The 15948-nt window shown below is 37.8% G+C and overlaps 1 protein-coding gene across 2 annotated transcripts in view; it reads left to right on the forward strand.

The window, feature by feature from the left end:
* The window catches only part of LOC145984131 (nucleoporin Nup188-like), a 236228-nt gene that overhangs the window by 78897 nt on the left and 141383 nt on the right, over positions 1-15948 (forward strand). For both annotated transcript variants that reach the window (XM_083117569.1, XM_083117567.1), the window contains exon 10: positions 6841-7001. In XM_083117569.1, coding sequence (XP_082973695.1) covers positions 6841-7001 — 161 coding nt within the window. The remainder of the gene's footprint in view (positions 1-6840; positions 7002-15948) is intronic.

The raw sequence follows: 15948 nt of genomic DNA on the forward strand, positions 1-15948 counted from the left end.
TATTTTTTTCATTTTAACATCCATGTAGAAGCAATGAATTCTTGGTTTTCTTAATTTATCGGGATCTGCTTCCCCAACGGAAAATGTCACCACACCCCACTGGTTTACATGTACTAGAAGATTCTTTTTGTTAATTTTTCGATTCAAAAGTAATCAAACAAAAAAAAAAAAAAATCTGTGGAATGTTCAAATGTACCCCAGTCTACCTTACATGTTCAAATTTGCTTTTTGAAATATGTCTGTAACAAACCATAAAATTTTTATAGTTTGGAAATAACTATTATTAACATAGATCTTAGTGCGATATTAAAAAAGATAAGATAATAAAGAAAACAAATGCACAAAATGAAATCCTGTCAGTTTTGCAGTACTTACATTCATAGTCAAACAGTTTGGAACACATGTATTCGATTACCTCACATTACATGCTGGAATTGTCGACCATTTTCATTTAAGCACAGATCAACACGTTTTAGCATGTTTCCAAACACTTTTCTCAAAGTTGCCTGATGTATAGATGCAATACCCTCAGTAATTGCAACCTTAAGTTCAGCAATCGATCGTGGGTTATTATTATAAACAGTATTCTTTAAAAAAAAACCAAAGAAAGAAATCTGGAGGGGAAAGATCAGGTGATCTTGCGGCCCATAAACCTTTGGAGATGACCCTGTCCCCAAAAAATCCAGAAAGCATCTGCATAGAGGCATTGGACATATGACTTGTAGCACCGTCTTGTTGCAACCATCCATGTCTTTCATCTAGCTCTAACTGTGCCACTCTAACTATGAACTGTTGTAGGATATTCCTGTACACAACACCATTCACAATTTCTTCAAAGAACAATAGACCGACAACCCCTTCTTCTCGATATTGCACACCAGACACCAATTTTTTCATGGTGTAATGGTCTTTCCTCTATGGCATGTTTGTTTTTTGCAGCCCAAATCCTCGTATTTTGTGAATTCGCATATCAACTCAAATGGAACCAGCCCTCATCACTGAAAAATGTCACATCCAATATTCTTACGACAGAAAGAACGTAACCAGGGACAATAACGAACACGTGTAACAAAGTCAGTTGGCTTTAATTCCTGGACAACATGCACTCTATACACTCGTAGTTTTGATTTTTTCAGAGCTTTCCATGTCAACCCATATGATGCACCAAGTTGTTGGGACAAACGATGCACAGACTTTCACGGGGACGTGAAAATGCATTGTTGAACATCGCAAACAAAGTCTTCTGTCACTACACAGGGCCTACCTGACCTTCGTCTGTCCTCCACACTTCCTGTTTCCCTACAGTGCTGTACAAGATCATATATGGCACTCTTGCTCGGTACAGGATCATCGCGATACAGTCTTCTCCACTTTTTCACACACAAAGTATAGGTCTTCAGCTCAAAGTAAGCCTCCAACAAAGCAACATGCTTCTCGCGATTAAAAACCATCTTGCACTGTACGGTCAACAAACGGCCACTGCTGCAGTTACAATGCCAGCCTCACTTTGAAAGTAGGCTCCTCCCCTTCCCAAGGGTTGTCCAAACAAGCCGTGCACGTTTGGTCCTACGGAACAGAACCAAACTTTGAAAATTATTTTTTAAACTTTCAGTCTGGCGACTTTTTGCTTGCTCTGTAGTTACCCTTAACAGCCACTTAAGCCTTGCATGTACAATCAACAGCAAATGAATTAGGAGAAAAAATATTTTCTCGACGAAAAATGAGTTGGCAATGCTGTGAACACCGAGGCATTTGCGATAAGACGCTTGAGGAGCCTCAAGCAAAGTTTTCTCAACGCACAACTTCAGTGCCGAAGGTCATGTCGATTGGCAACTTTCGGGAGCATGTTGTATGTCTACCTCTACACAGTTCTCCCCAAATGCCTGTTTGAAAATAAACTGGTGTTAATTTTTTTTTTGCCAACGTAGTTCTGACATTGCAGTAATGTTACAATATTTTCTTTCTTATTTTGCTTTGTTTTTACCATGACACATTTATAATTTGTCGCAACTGTTAGGATGGATAATAATTACATTAAATTGATAAGGAACACTGCAGAGATAGAACTCCATGCTGAGACGAGGAAATGACAATTTTTCTATCCCATGAATAAGCTATAGCGTCCCTGGGCTAGTGTGCTGCATAATTTCTACATTTAATTTGAGAAATCATTTTAAAAGATCTATATTTTTGTTCCTCAGGTCCCAGGAGCTTAACAAAAATATCCTTAACTAGTAAATGTTAACAAACCTGAAACTTTTGGGGCCAAGTGTCCCTCTTTCAGATGCCAGGATTTGAACCCTAAAATAATAATTCTGAATTTACGAATAGTAGCGTGTTGAATGGCAGTGGGTAATTAGAGGTGCTGTGCGTATTATTGCTTTACGAATTCATTTTCGTTCTGAAGAAAGTTGCCATTCCGATACAGACAGAATATTTCGAAAAGTCTTTAATCATTCTGAGTCTGAGTTTTATGCACAAATAGGCAAACCGGGACGAGATCTACAGTTAAACTAGAATCCGAATCAGTATGTGCATTCACCGGGCATCGAACCGAGAACTCCTTGATTACAATGCGGCGACGATTCCCTTGCGCCATCGTGGAGGCTCTCTTAATCAGTTGCATATGAATAAATTAGTATAAATTAAAGTATATTTCTCATACTACATAGAATTCATTATCACCACAGTCGGGGAAAATAGTTTTAGAGAAAATTGAAAATAGAGGAATATCTATCGCTCTTCCTGTTTTACTATTTCTTATAAAATGAGAAGCATTTCACATCACTGTCACAATCTAGAGCCGCTATTGAATGCAAAAACAGCAATACTTCAAACTTTGAAATCGACACCGAGGATGATATTTTTGTTATTTCACGTCACTGTTCTATCAGTCTCGGATAATCGCAATGATGAAGGTTGAAGATGTGATAGATGGAAGTGGGATGCAGACAATGACACATCTTCACCTTACTTCGAAGCGCGTGCGCTAACCAATTAGCCACTGGGTTGGCTTTTTTGTGTTTATCAGTTCACCAAATTAATTTATTCGTCATTCAAGATCCAGAGGTAGAAAAGCAACGTAAAATAACGAAAACAGAAAAAATACCATTCACTTATCATCACACAACAATTTCATGCTGACCAAATCCACACACGAACCTCTTTTGGCATTCGTTTTGCAGAATGGCCTTGGAGATTAAACATCGCCCATTTACTGGTTCAGCTCGAGACAATCCAGGTGACCATGTTATCGAAGCTTATCTTCAATCCTTCACACAACTTCGCTATTTGTTTCTTACAGGAATTTCTATCGAACATCGCTCATAGAGTATATTTTACCTATCAGCTCTTAATGAACCTTCTAATTTTCACATATTTTTTATTTTTATTTAGCGTCGCTTTTCTTCCACTTTCGGACAATCGCGACGACGAAGATCAGTGAAGATAAAATAAATAGAACATTCAGAAACAACACCAATGCCCAGACCGGTATTCGAACCTAGGATCCTTGACGTAAAACCGTCTAGTGCTACCACTCAGTCAATTTTCACATAGAAACTTACACTTACACACCTCTTCCTTACATATATGTTTTGTTTTACCTGCTGCACTTCTCTTGTGGTGAATTCTAACCGCTCATTTCAGGTTTATCTCATGTTTATAGCTATTGCTTTGTAGTGAATGATAATCCTATTACGCCATGTGAATCTTACTCCAACAAAACCCTGTTAGAGGATGGAAACGTTACGTGTGTAATGTTGTTAAAAGTCTGCTTTGGTTAGCTTTTTCAGTGTATTGAATGAATATTGCATTTTCATTTCGTGTTGAGGCATATTTTCGTCACCTAGATTTTGCATTTAAAATATGTAGGTCCAGTATATATTAGTCATTGTGAATTCGAGTCAATTAAAACATTTTGCGTTGTTGCGAGATTATCTATGAGGCATAATGAATAAGTAGAGAAAATGCAACTTGTATATCAAAATTGCTATGTCCAACTGATCTCCGAAAGTATTGTTTAGCACGTCACATTTCAAGTATAGTCCATGATTGTATGGATCTAGTATATGAACGAGATGTGTCCCTCCTCTCAAACAATACGTGGCTTGTCACTTATAAATTAAGTGTCCGAAAGCAGGTATTAGTCATGAACAGAACAAAAAATACTCCTGAGCAATTACAAATTTTATACTCCAGTTCATGGCTGGGAGTTATTGACGGTCTCCCCACCTTATCCACTTTAGGTTTCGGGTTCGAGTCCTGGTCTCACAATCTCTTTTTTAAGTGTCTCTTCATCAATTTAATCTCATTATCATCCATCTTCATAGTTTCGATTAATTGTAAAGGTGACATAAAAGCAAAGCAAAATAAGAACAAATACAAATAATTGTAAAATGACTACAACGTCAGAACTACATTTGAAAAATAAAATGCGAGCAGAAGGTTCATCTTCAAACAGGCATTTGGGGAGAATTGTGTAGACAGACAGCATGCTCCCGAAAGTTGCCAATCCACGTGTAGCATGACCTTCGATACTGGAGTTGAGTTGTGCTTTTCAGGAAAGTTTGCTAGACGCTCCTCAAGCATCTTATCAAGATTGCCTCGGTGTTCGCAGCATTGCCAACTCATTTTTCGTCGAGAAAATCTTTTTTCTCCTAATTCATTTGCTGTTGATTGTACATGTCAAGCTTGTTGTGGGGTTGTTCAATAGATACTTGGCACCAGACCTTGCTCCTCAAGAAGAGCAGTGTGGATGCCTCGAATTGCTCTCTGTGGAGGCTGATACAATGCAATTCGCCTTCCTAATGTTCTATGGAATTCATACTTGGAGAGACTGCTTGCCACTCAATGCGTTAGATATATTCTCTTTGGAGAAAATGTTTGACGAAGTGTGCTCTAGTATCGATGAATCTGAATTCTGAACTTGCTGCACATTTGTAAGTTCTCGCATGAGGTTCCAGTACCTTGTGTCTGTACCGCTGAACATAAATAGTTCAACCTTTCTGAGATGCTTATGTCCATTGAACATGATATCATCCCACACCATTACACAACCACTACCAAACTAGTCCCTTTCCATAATGTTCATCTAAAGGTCCCGGGTTCGATCCCCGGCCGGTTCAAATCCGGGAACTTTTCTAACGTTGGAATCTGCCCCGGCGCCCACCCAGCATCGAATGACATGGGTACCTGGGGGAAACCCTGGGGGGTAAAGGCAGTCAGGGGCGTGATGCTGATCACATCACCCCCACTCATGACCGGATCAAGAAAGTGTGGGGCGTTACCCCCACACCCCCTATACACCTTCATGGCATGGTGCTAAAGCACAGGGGAGCACTTTACCTTTTTTTACCTTTACCATAATGTTCATGGGATAGTAATAGGTTCACTCAGATTATTGTGACACTAATCAGTTTGTCCACTACAAACAGGTAAGATATCAGTCCCAGGGTGCGAGGTTATGACTTATGGGCAACCTGGTACTGGTGACACCAATCCTGGACACCTTTTCCAAAGCCTGGAGATGACACTTGTTGGATTTGTTTTACCCTACAATGTATGGCTGGAATGTCATCACTATGTCATAGTATACACTGTACATTCACTAGTGCCACTGTGCATTTACTATCAACACAGACCACTCCTGTGCTCATGAACAGAGCCTTATAAGCAGGGAACGGATTTATATGTAGTAACAATGTGCTAAATATGTAAATACATATTTAGCTATTTTCACCAAAATATGGAGTTAAATATAAACTTAAAATTGTAAAAATTTACCTTTTTAGTAATAATAGACACTACATGCGCCAAGTAAAATACAGTCTCGGCATTGTAACTATTATCGTGACTGTCTTGAAGAGAAACCAGAAGTGAATCCTGTATGTGTGCCATGAAATAATTGCTTCTTGTGCTGCTGTCAGGCACCCAACTAGTAGCAAGGGTGGGGTTAGCAATGGCCTGCTCGACTTGAGGCTCTCTTTCAACATTGCCAAAATAATGTTTGTAACAACCAGAAGCCTATGCTTGAGCCCTTATTCTCTATTGTTTACAACAATTGTAAATATACTGGAATTTCAAGTGATTTACAATAGCAAAAGCCAACAGATGGGAGGTGTAAAATTAAAAAAACAAAAAAAAAACATTATATTACGGATGACAGAAAACTTGTAATTAATGCAATTGGAGGGTGTAAAGAAGGTTGTAAACTTTTTTTTTGTTTAACATTGCTTTGGACTTTGTTATTCACAAGAAATTTACCCAACTTTTTTGGTCACACTGGGACATGTAGTTATTGCGCAAATATGTAGTATATGTTAAGAAATGTTCTGAAATATGGATATAATATGTAAAAATAACTACATATGTATAATATGAGCCAAACCCTAATATATGTACAAATATGGAAAAAAACCTGAAATTTTCGAGTCTACATGCCATGATGCCCAAAGATAATACAAAATATAATCGATTTCAACTTCATACATAAATTTGTATTTACATTATGTTATGTTCTCTGCTTATATGATTTGATAAACCTCATTAACTATGCTAAACACTTCCACTATATGCTGTTCCATTGCCTTGAACTCTTTCATTTCCTTCTTTTCCTGACTATTCTTCACCTTTGGACACCAGAGCCACTGATGAAGCCATTGGGTTGTAGACACATGCCTTTCTGCACTATGTGCATGGATCATCCCCCCCCCCCCTTGCCCCCTCATGAGTTGACACCATTTTCTGTATGCATGGTTTTTGTTTTTAATATTGTAGTTGATAACCAGGGGTGATCAAATGATTTTTTACAAAATTTAGATTTTTTTTTTTAAATTTCAGGCAGAAGATGGAATGCACACTCTTCCTCCTGGAAAGTTGACCAATCTTATGGACATTCTTCAGTGCTTGGAAGCAGTTGTGAAGCATATTACAGAAAATATTCCAGTGGATTTTCCATATGTAAAAAGTTCCTATGATCAGATATTGTCCATAACAGAAAGGTAATTATATTTTATTAATTTGTGGTTTTTATGAAAGTTGTTTTTAGAAATAATAAACAATCAGTGATGTGCGTGACCTCAGCACTAGGGGTAGCAATTGTCTTCAAAGCATCATGTATCCCCCACCCCCAACATCCAAATGTATAGATTTCAGTGTTTTTTCGGCACAGACCAAGGAATTAATTATTTCATAGAACCTAAATTATAACATTATAATAAGAAATAACTTTTTGGTTGGGCCTTTGCACTCAAGAGTCATGGTGGACTATTCGGTAGGATGTCTAACTGTCATGCGGGGGACTGGGTTCGATTCCAGCTCTGGGGCTCACCCAACCTCAAATCAGTGGGTACCTGGGGGTATCCGAGGGGGCTTAAGGTGGCTGGAGTGTGGTGCTGATCAGATCACATCTCCTCTGGAATGGCCCGAAATCGAGAATGTGTGGGATCCTACCCCATATCCCCTAAATATGGCTTCGTGGCAGTGTGCTATATCAGGGTGGCCACTGTAGGACCTTGATAAAATTAAAGTATAATTCCTGATTTTCAAGGTGAGCTTTACAAAAATTCAAGGGTATAAGCAGATGTCTTTCCTATTCCAGCCTTACATATTACTGCCTCTCACCCCCCCCCCCCCCCCACACACTAATATATTAACAATATAAGGGGTCTGTGCGATTCCAATTTATTCAAAAATGCTAATTAAATTAATTGCTTATATATATATAAGCACAGGAATAGGATCAGAAAAAGTGCCAGAAGGGCGGATAAATACAAATAAATACAAATGATGAAGGAGACAGTAAACACTTACCACACGAAGAGAACTAATTTTATATTTTGCGATCTGAGTCACATTTTCAAGGTAGAAGGAAGAACTGCAACACTAGTATTGCAATGAAATGTACGCCACTTTCTGTCCTGTCTGTTTAAAGTCATGAGAGATGGTCATTAATCTCTCACTGAGTGAAGTTAATGTCCAATATTATGAAATAAAATACTAATAATAAATACGTAAATATTTTAATATCATATTTGCTCGAATCATTCAATCATAAAACCAAATCACTTTCTTCAAGAATTCGACTTTTCTCTGCCAGCCCTGCTAAATTTTCACTTTCCATCTACTGATTTATACGAGGGGTGGCCAGAAAGTAGTTTCCGATTAGTAGGGACATTGATTTTTCTCAAACGCCAAAACCGTGAGGAATGGTAATTGCTGCGAAGTTATGTTTAGGAATGTGCAGTGATGTCTGGACACATTTTTCGCCCTTTCGAAATATCAAAATAATGTGAATTTGGCATAAAATACGAATTTTTGGCTTGTTTAGCGATGTTTTTTAAAGAAATGTCCTAAAACAACGAAAACTTTCATGAAATCCAACATTGTTGTCTTTTCTAGGCCATGTTTGTGTACATAGAACATGCGAGTTTTCCAACATTTTACTCAAGAGTAAACTATATAGTTATACGTACATGGAATAATACCGACAGCTACATTAAATCATGCATTTCCCACGAATGTTTCAACTTCTATCAACACCATTTGCATCACAGAGCAAAGTGGCAGGGTTTTAATAGGACATCGAGTGCGTATCTACAGTCACATGGGAGCCACATCTTCGTATTTGTCGCACAAGATATGTTTTGAATTACCAAGCTAAGTGCGCACCATCGACATTTGTCGAGCGAGTAATAATGGAGCTCAGTCGTTAGGGCATCTGACTACTGTGCAAGAGACCTGGGGTCGATCTCCTGCGGGGGAGAACCGGGATGTTTCCCACCTATTCAAACTGCTCCGGCACCCCCAGCATCATATGAAGAACTTTGAGGGATAAAGGTAGCCAGGAGCATGGTGCTGATCACATCACCCCCACATTCAGCCGTGATCAAGAAAGTGTAGGGCCCTAACTACACCCCTATACACCTTTATGGAAAAGTGCAGGGCGAGCACTTTACTTTTACTTCCTCAAAAATCTGTTCCAACATATCAAACTGTCACGAAAATACGTAGACCATGTGACCTACAATTTAAAATAATAGTTTAAAATCACAATGGAGTATTAAGTTTTGGTATATTTGGCAGAATGTTGTAAAACAAAAACGCAAATTTTGGGAAACGTAACACTAACAAGTCATAAAAAGATAATTCCAATTTTTGGTGCCATAATATATCGGTATCTGTCACGTGAGATTGATTGATTTTAATTTTTTGGGTACGTCGCCATTTATGGTCATTATGCACCCTTCAGTATATACGGGGAAAATTCCATTATCTAAAATGCTTACCTCAAAATTAAAAAGGGGTTGTGGAAAATAACTTTCAAGATATGAAAACCTCACGAAGAGGCATAAGCCATATGACTTACAATTTGAAACAGTAGTTTAAAAACACCATGAAGGTATAATTTCATATATTTCCAGAAAATGCGCTAAAATGAAAATGTGAATTTTGGGAAAAATAACACCGTATAGTAAAAAATAAGAAAATACACCAATTTGAAAAAAAAATTAACAAAATATCAAGGTCCCTACTGATTAGGCATAAATAAAACATGAATATCAGTTGTGATTTATTACATTAGTAACAGTGAGTCCTAACCTAATTTTCGGCATAATCACCACCGTTGTTCTGGCATTTGTCGGCACTAAATTTTGTATGTCCATGGTATATGTGTCTGACAGCAAAGACTGGAACTATCTCTACTACAGTAGCTGTCAAATCCCTGCCCTGCCAGAAACCTCTTCAGTTAAACAAAGATATGAAAGTTGGTACATTCAATGCCAGGGCTGTACAGGGAGCTGTACAGTGATCTCTCACCTGAAGTGATGCAAAGGGCCCATGTGTACTCAGCTGTATGGGGTTGTGCACATTCGATTGGCCTTCCGTGAATTGTCTGCACCATCGTCTGACCATACTATCACTCAAAACGTCCGGTCTGCACACCTCACACGATTGCTGGTGGCTGGCTCTATGCCAAATGTTTTTGATGTGCAATGCAGGCTACATCGTAGTCGGTGGGAAATTGTACGAGAGCAGCAATCTTTAACCTAGAACTGTCCTAAAATAACTGCATTGCGACTGTACCAGATTACAGCTAGATGCCACTTCTTTCTGCCTGCATGTGTGTGTGTGTATCTCTGACCACTATTGCTGCGTATAGTCACCACTGGAGCATTTTGCAGGATGTCCCTCGTATATGAACTTTCAAAAGCTTTTATTATTAGTGTGTTCCTGTTTTAATGTGTGGTTAGCTAAATCAGGTACCTATACAATGCAATTCTATAAATTCCTTGCATTAAATTTCTAATACCTTCATACCCTTTTCGTCAGCAATAATGGTATAACTGCATGTTGTCAGTTTCACAGTACTTCGCTTGGAGATACTGTACTGAAGCAGAAATCCCATTGATAGGGACATTGAATTTTCGCGATACGCAAAATTGTGAAATGTGAAAGAAAGATGCAATTTTGAACATTCAGCACATAACTACACCCCCAATGATGAAATATGCATGAGTTTTATTCGCGAAGTAATGCCAAATATGTGCTTTTCCACAAAATGAATGCTTTTTCGCGAAATAACAGTGAAATATCATCAAATTAAGTAGAAAACATGCAAAAACCAGCAATCGAGGTTGTGCGCGCAAACTGTCGATTTGTAACGAAACGTTTGCCTAAAGTTTCCTACCACTTGCAGCTGAAAAACGTTTTATCTTCGATCACATCAGGAAGACGCTACAAATTGGGATTTCCCATGAACATAATCTCAGTTCTAAATATTCGCTCCCTGTCAAGTTGCATTCCTTTCTTCCCCCGAATTTCTACTCAACTGCCAGTTTCATTGAACTTGCTAGCTGTAGCAGCGATAAGATTAGTCTGTTCCATCACATCAAGGGAAACAATGGTATCATTTGTGTTGTCATGAATGAATTTTGTTTATTATCATGTGATTTTCAACATGTGTTTGTGTATGTGCAGTTGTGATTATTTTATTTGTTGGACAGCAAGGATATCCTTTAAATACATACAATGAATAAATCACTTGCGATATGCAATTTAGAAATGAAGTGATTTTGTGTTGATGTTTTATTTTTGGTTGGGCAGCTAAGTACTTGTGTACAGTAGTATATAAAAATGAAGTAGTTTATCAATTTCGTATAAAGACTAAGAGCGGGGATCGTAGATAGGCTATGACAGCCTTTAGCCACTCGCTTGTTAGGCGAGAGGAACGTTGTAAAAGGAAGGGGGTAGCTCTGGAGAGCACGTCGACACTTAACTACAAGGGGACTAGCCCCGTAAGTAAGAACACACGGACATATATTTAAACACTACCTTTGACTGAACAGGCAGGGGAAGGAAAGACAAGGAATGTTCGTTACCTGGAGTTCTACGGCGATCTCTTCTCCGCTGGTCCTTGGATCGACGAGGTCCTACTCTGAAACAAAACGGACGAGGGAGCAACTCCGGGCTCCAAACTCTGTACTTTCGCCGACCGATATTCTAACGATAACTTTAACTTCCCGATTGTTCGTTTGCTCCTTTTTCTGAACTTACGATGCCTTTGGAGCTCTCTCGCGTAAACTGCAAACAACTAGACACGGATTTCTTTTGTAATAACTACTTCATCTGACTGACGGAAGACAACTAAGAATGAGATTTTCTCACGCGACCTATTTATGTGAAATTTGAACTATCGGCCGTTACGACGCTTGCTTCGATCGCGTCCTCTCGCAACGGCAATCCTGAGGAAGAACGCTGATTCCTTATTTCATTTTCTAATGCAATGTCAGCGGAGTTTTTCCAACTCCGCTGAAGGACGCTGTCGCGATGAGCTTTTAAGAAGCTCTTTTTTCAATGCTTCAGCGGGACCCTTTTTATAACGTGATTAGCCTATTTATTTATGATACCCGGGTCCTAGGTTCGATTCACGTCTGCGGCGTGATACGATTTATAGCTCTTTTGTATGTTGATTCCTCTCATGATGAAAAAGTGTGTGTCAATTTTTTTTTTCCACCGCTGGTATTTACCGCTGATATAACATTTTATTTACCGCTCTCCTCAGTTTCTATTTACCATAAATTTGTCTCCCTACCCATTGATAATGTAAGGTAATATGACACTTTATTTTGTCCGATTCAATTGTTTTACTTATATGCAAGAGTTAAGTTTTTTGCTTTACAGAGAAGAGAGAAGTAGCTTTATGCACCGAAAAGTGAGTCCGAATTCATGGTTTTTGCAAGCAAAGGGTTTCAAACCTCAGTGAAAATATCAACATATAATACCGAGAATGTATAAGGAGACTGATAAATTACAAATTGTATTTCTTAATCATTCACTCTTCACTCTTATCTCTTTTAATCGTAACTTTAAAAATAATCAACCTATTTTATTTTAAACTTACTGCGTATGACAAAATTCCGTAATCCTTCCCTAGCTTGTGAATTGTAATAATTTTCCAAATTCACTATTTTGCAGTTTGAATTCAAATCATAGAGAATAGAGAAATTTGTATGAGTTTATTATTTCCATTTGCAAAAACATTGATTTAGTTAATTTGTAATTGTCAGGGAAAAATGTAAATTTTGTCCTGGAAAACCTGGAAAAGTCAGGGAATTTCATTTCTGCTTGTTTGTAGCCACCCTGGTTGCCATCCACACCAACAGCCATAACACCACCTTCAATAACTGCTTCCGTGTTGCCATCATCCATCTTTTACCTCCCCCCCCACTCTGACACATCTTTCCGCAGGAGATAGGAAAGGGCCTATATAGCAGGCATGCATGCCACTATATCCCCCGGACTCAACCTAGCCAACCAGTAACCCTTTCCTCTCCTCCCCAAAACTAGCCACCCACCTTACAGTAACACTGGTTAAAGTACTTTTTGTTATCTATCCCTATCAACTGTTTCTGGCAACACTGATCGTAGAGACGCTATGGTCAGTATTCTGTGCCTCTACTCCATGTGACGCCGATCTTTCTTCCTTCTACCTTGAAAATGCGACTCAGATCGCGAAATATAAAATTATTTCTCTTAGTGTGGTACGTGTTTACTGTCTCCATCATTTGTGTGTGTGTATATATATATATATATATATATATATATATATATATATATATATATATATATATATATATACACACATACACACAAATATATACACGCACCATTTCACTACTCAAGACTCGAAATACGTCTACAAATAAAAGTCACAAATGTTACGGTATATGTTAATCTACGAAAAATTGTTAATTGTATAGGAATTTCAAACTTAACTTTACCTAATCAATTCAAGATATCTTGCAATAATCTTTCATCTGTCAGATAGATTGTTCTGCAAAGGACACAAACTGACTGAGAGAATTCTGTTTTATTTTCCATGCAGCTTTCTTTTATTTTTCAATAAAAATAAGCTAAATTGTGAAAATCTTACCTCATGGTATAAATGTGTATACAGTGGAACTTTGATTTTACATTTTTCGGGGGACCAAGCTGAAAAAACTTAAAATGCGGGAAAATGTAAAATCGAGGAAAATTTTATAGCATTTTGCTCTATTGGGACCGTGAATATTGAATGTATAATATAAATATATTAATAACTTACGTTTAGCGAGTATCTATGTAACTTCTGTGACGTTTTGGAATGCAACTGCTCCCTTCCTCAGGCTGCTCACGTTTCGGTTGTGTATAAATCATAACCACGTCGACCTCTCCATAGGTACAGGATATAAGAAAGATAGAAAAGAGGAAGAAATAAACAAGGGAGGGATGAAGGGTGTATATGGAATAGTTTGCCAAGGAATATGTGGGCCAAACAGGAAGAAGCATGAATATTCGATGGGGAGAGCACGACAGGGATGGATATAAGGGAAGGAGTTCCCAAGATGGGGCTCTCCGAACATATCCTTGATGAAGGCCATGTAATTGTCAAACTGAAAGTGCTTAGGGAAGAGGAAAAACCTATCAGAAGGAATGTATATGAAGGGTTGTATATATGTAAGGGAAGAGAGAATAAATTAAACAGGGATGATGGGAATATCGATGAGATGTGGGTGAAGATGTTCAAGAAGTGGGACGTAAAAATATGAATGTATAATGCAGGAAAATTTAAAACCGAGGAACATAAAATCAGGGTTCCACTGTAAATTCAATGGGATTTGGATTAATAAAAGTTGCAACTTTTTATGTCTATGGAGAAAAATTCACTTAAATTCTCACATATTTCCCGGAGCCAATAATTCATGCATAATTCCGGGAATTCAAGGAATTCCCAGTGAGTACCCACCCTGTATATGCACGAGGAACTTTATCTATGCATGCAAGCATGCACACACACACAGCAGGGAATTTTATGAAAGCACTCTGTGAAAACAATAAGCACTTGACAGAATGGCATTGAGTTCAAGTTCCAAGTACAGTATGAATGTTTAGGACCTTCCTCATCGATACCATGAGTTAGTTAGCCATTTTTATTGTTGCTTCGCAATTAAAGTTCAAAAATCAGAAAAGTGACATGAAATGGCAAAAATGTAAATTAACACAGCGAGAAAACATATAAGATATTTTGTGTATGTAATTTGACCCTTGTACAGTTTTTCACTGTACTTTGTCTTACAAAGTACAATACACCAAGCCCCAACCCCCACCCCTTCATGAATATATACAAATTTCAGATTTTTAGGCTTATCAAAATGTATTGAGTAATCTCTACTTGCGGACAAGAGATTAGTGCAATTATAGATAATAATACTACTAAAACGAAAGTTTTTTTTTGTTTTTTTTACATAATTTCATTCCTTAGTGGAGAAAAAGGAAATGTTTCCAGTAATTCGTCCACACACAAAATACTCACTTTCTCAGTTCATAAATAATAAGACTTTAAATATAATGCAAAAAATTTTGATGTAAATATTGGAATAACACTCCCTACTTTCTTGGTTGAAATGATAGGCAATCTAGGGAAACCAATCCTCCATGTCCTATGTAGGTGATAGACTGGGCTACCTCAGAAAACAGGCTTTCAACATTTGCTCTGGCCGGAGGGTTTGAGGCAAGGAGGTCGGTGAGTAAACAGAGAAATCTTTCCTTCCCTTTCCAAGGCAGCCTCTATACCTGAAACTGGTCTGGTGGTGGAGAGGTCAGCTGGAGTAGCTCCTTCCAGGCTGCCTGGCAATTGTACTGAGGGGTGAGAAGTGCGTGAAAAGAAAGTGTTGCATATGAGCTGTGGCTTCAAGAAGACAATAAATATTGCAATTTGAAAATAATTAGATGCATGAGATCATTCATCTATCACTGCTAGACTAGCTACTCTCTCAATGCATGTCGCTGTATACAATATATATATATATATATATATATATATATATATATATATATATACACACACACACACAGGGTGAGTCACCTAAAATTACCACCGGAAATATTTCATGAACAACAAAAATGAGTGAAAACTACTTTCACAGATATAAAGGTATGAGAGGGGCTCACAAATAGGGGGCAGATTTATATGCACTAAAAAAAGCCAAAATATGCATGCAAATATGCACTAAAAAATGCCAATGCACTTAAAGTATGCATGCACTGGAAATTTTCAAAACTACCCATTTTAATGTTCTGTATGCCTTACATGGAAAGTAAATGTATCAGTAAATCACTGAATGGAATTATAGAAATGAAAGTATGATAAATTGTGCTATTTAGTGTCACCAAATCATACTAATTTACAATTGTTTTTAGATTCATGTAACAATATGATTATATTACATGCATTCCTTTGTCTCGAGGCTTGCTCTAAAAACTGCAGTATTGCAATTATAATAACATATGTATCTTGTTGGAAACACTATGCTCTTTTCGTTGCATTAATCAATATCTTATTTTTTTACATTAGCATTTCAAGTTTGGTAGCAGACTATTGCGATTGTCAAAAATAAGTCTCTGCAT

The sequence above is a fragment of the Lepisma saccharinum genome, chromosome 2 (genome assembly GCF_977018435.1).
Source record: "Lepisma saccharinum chromosome 2, izLepSacc3.1, whole genome shotgun sequence".
Lineage (NCBI taxonomy): Eukaryota > Metazoa > Arthropoda > Insecta > Zygentoma > Lepismatidae > Lepisma > Lepisma saccharinum.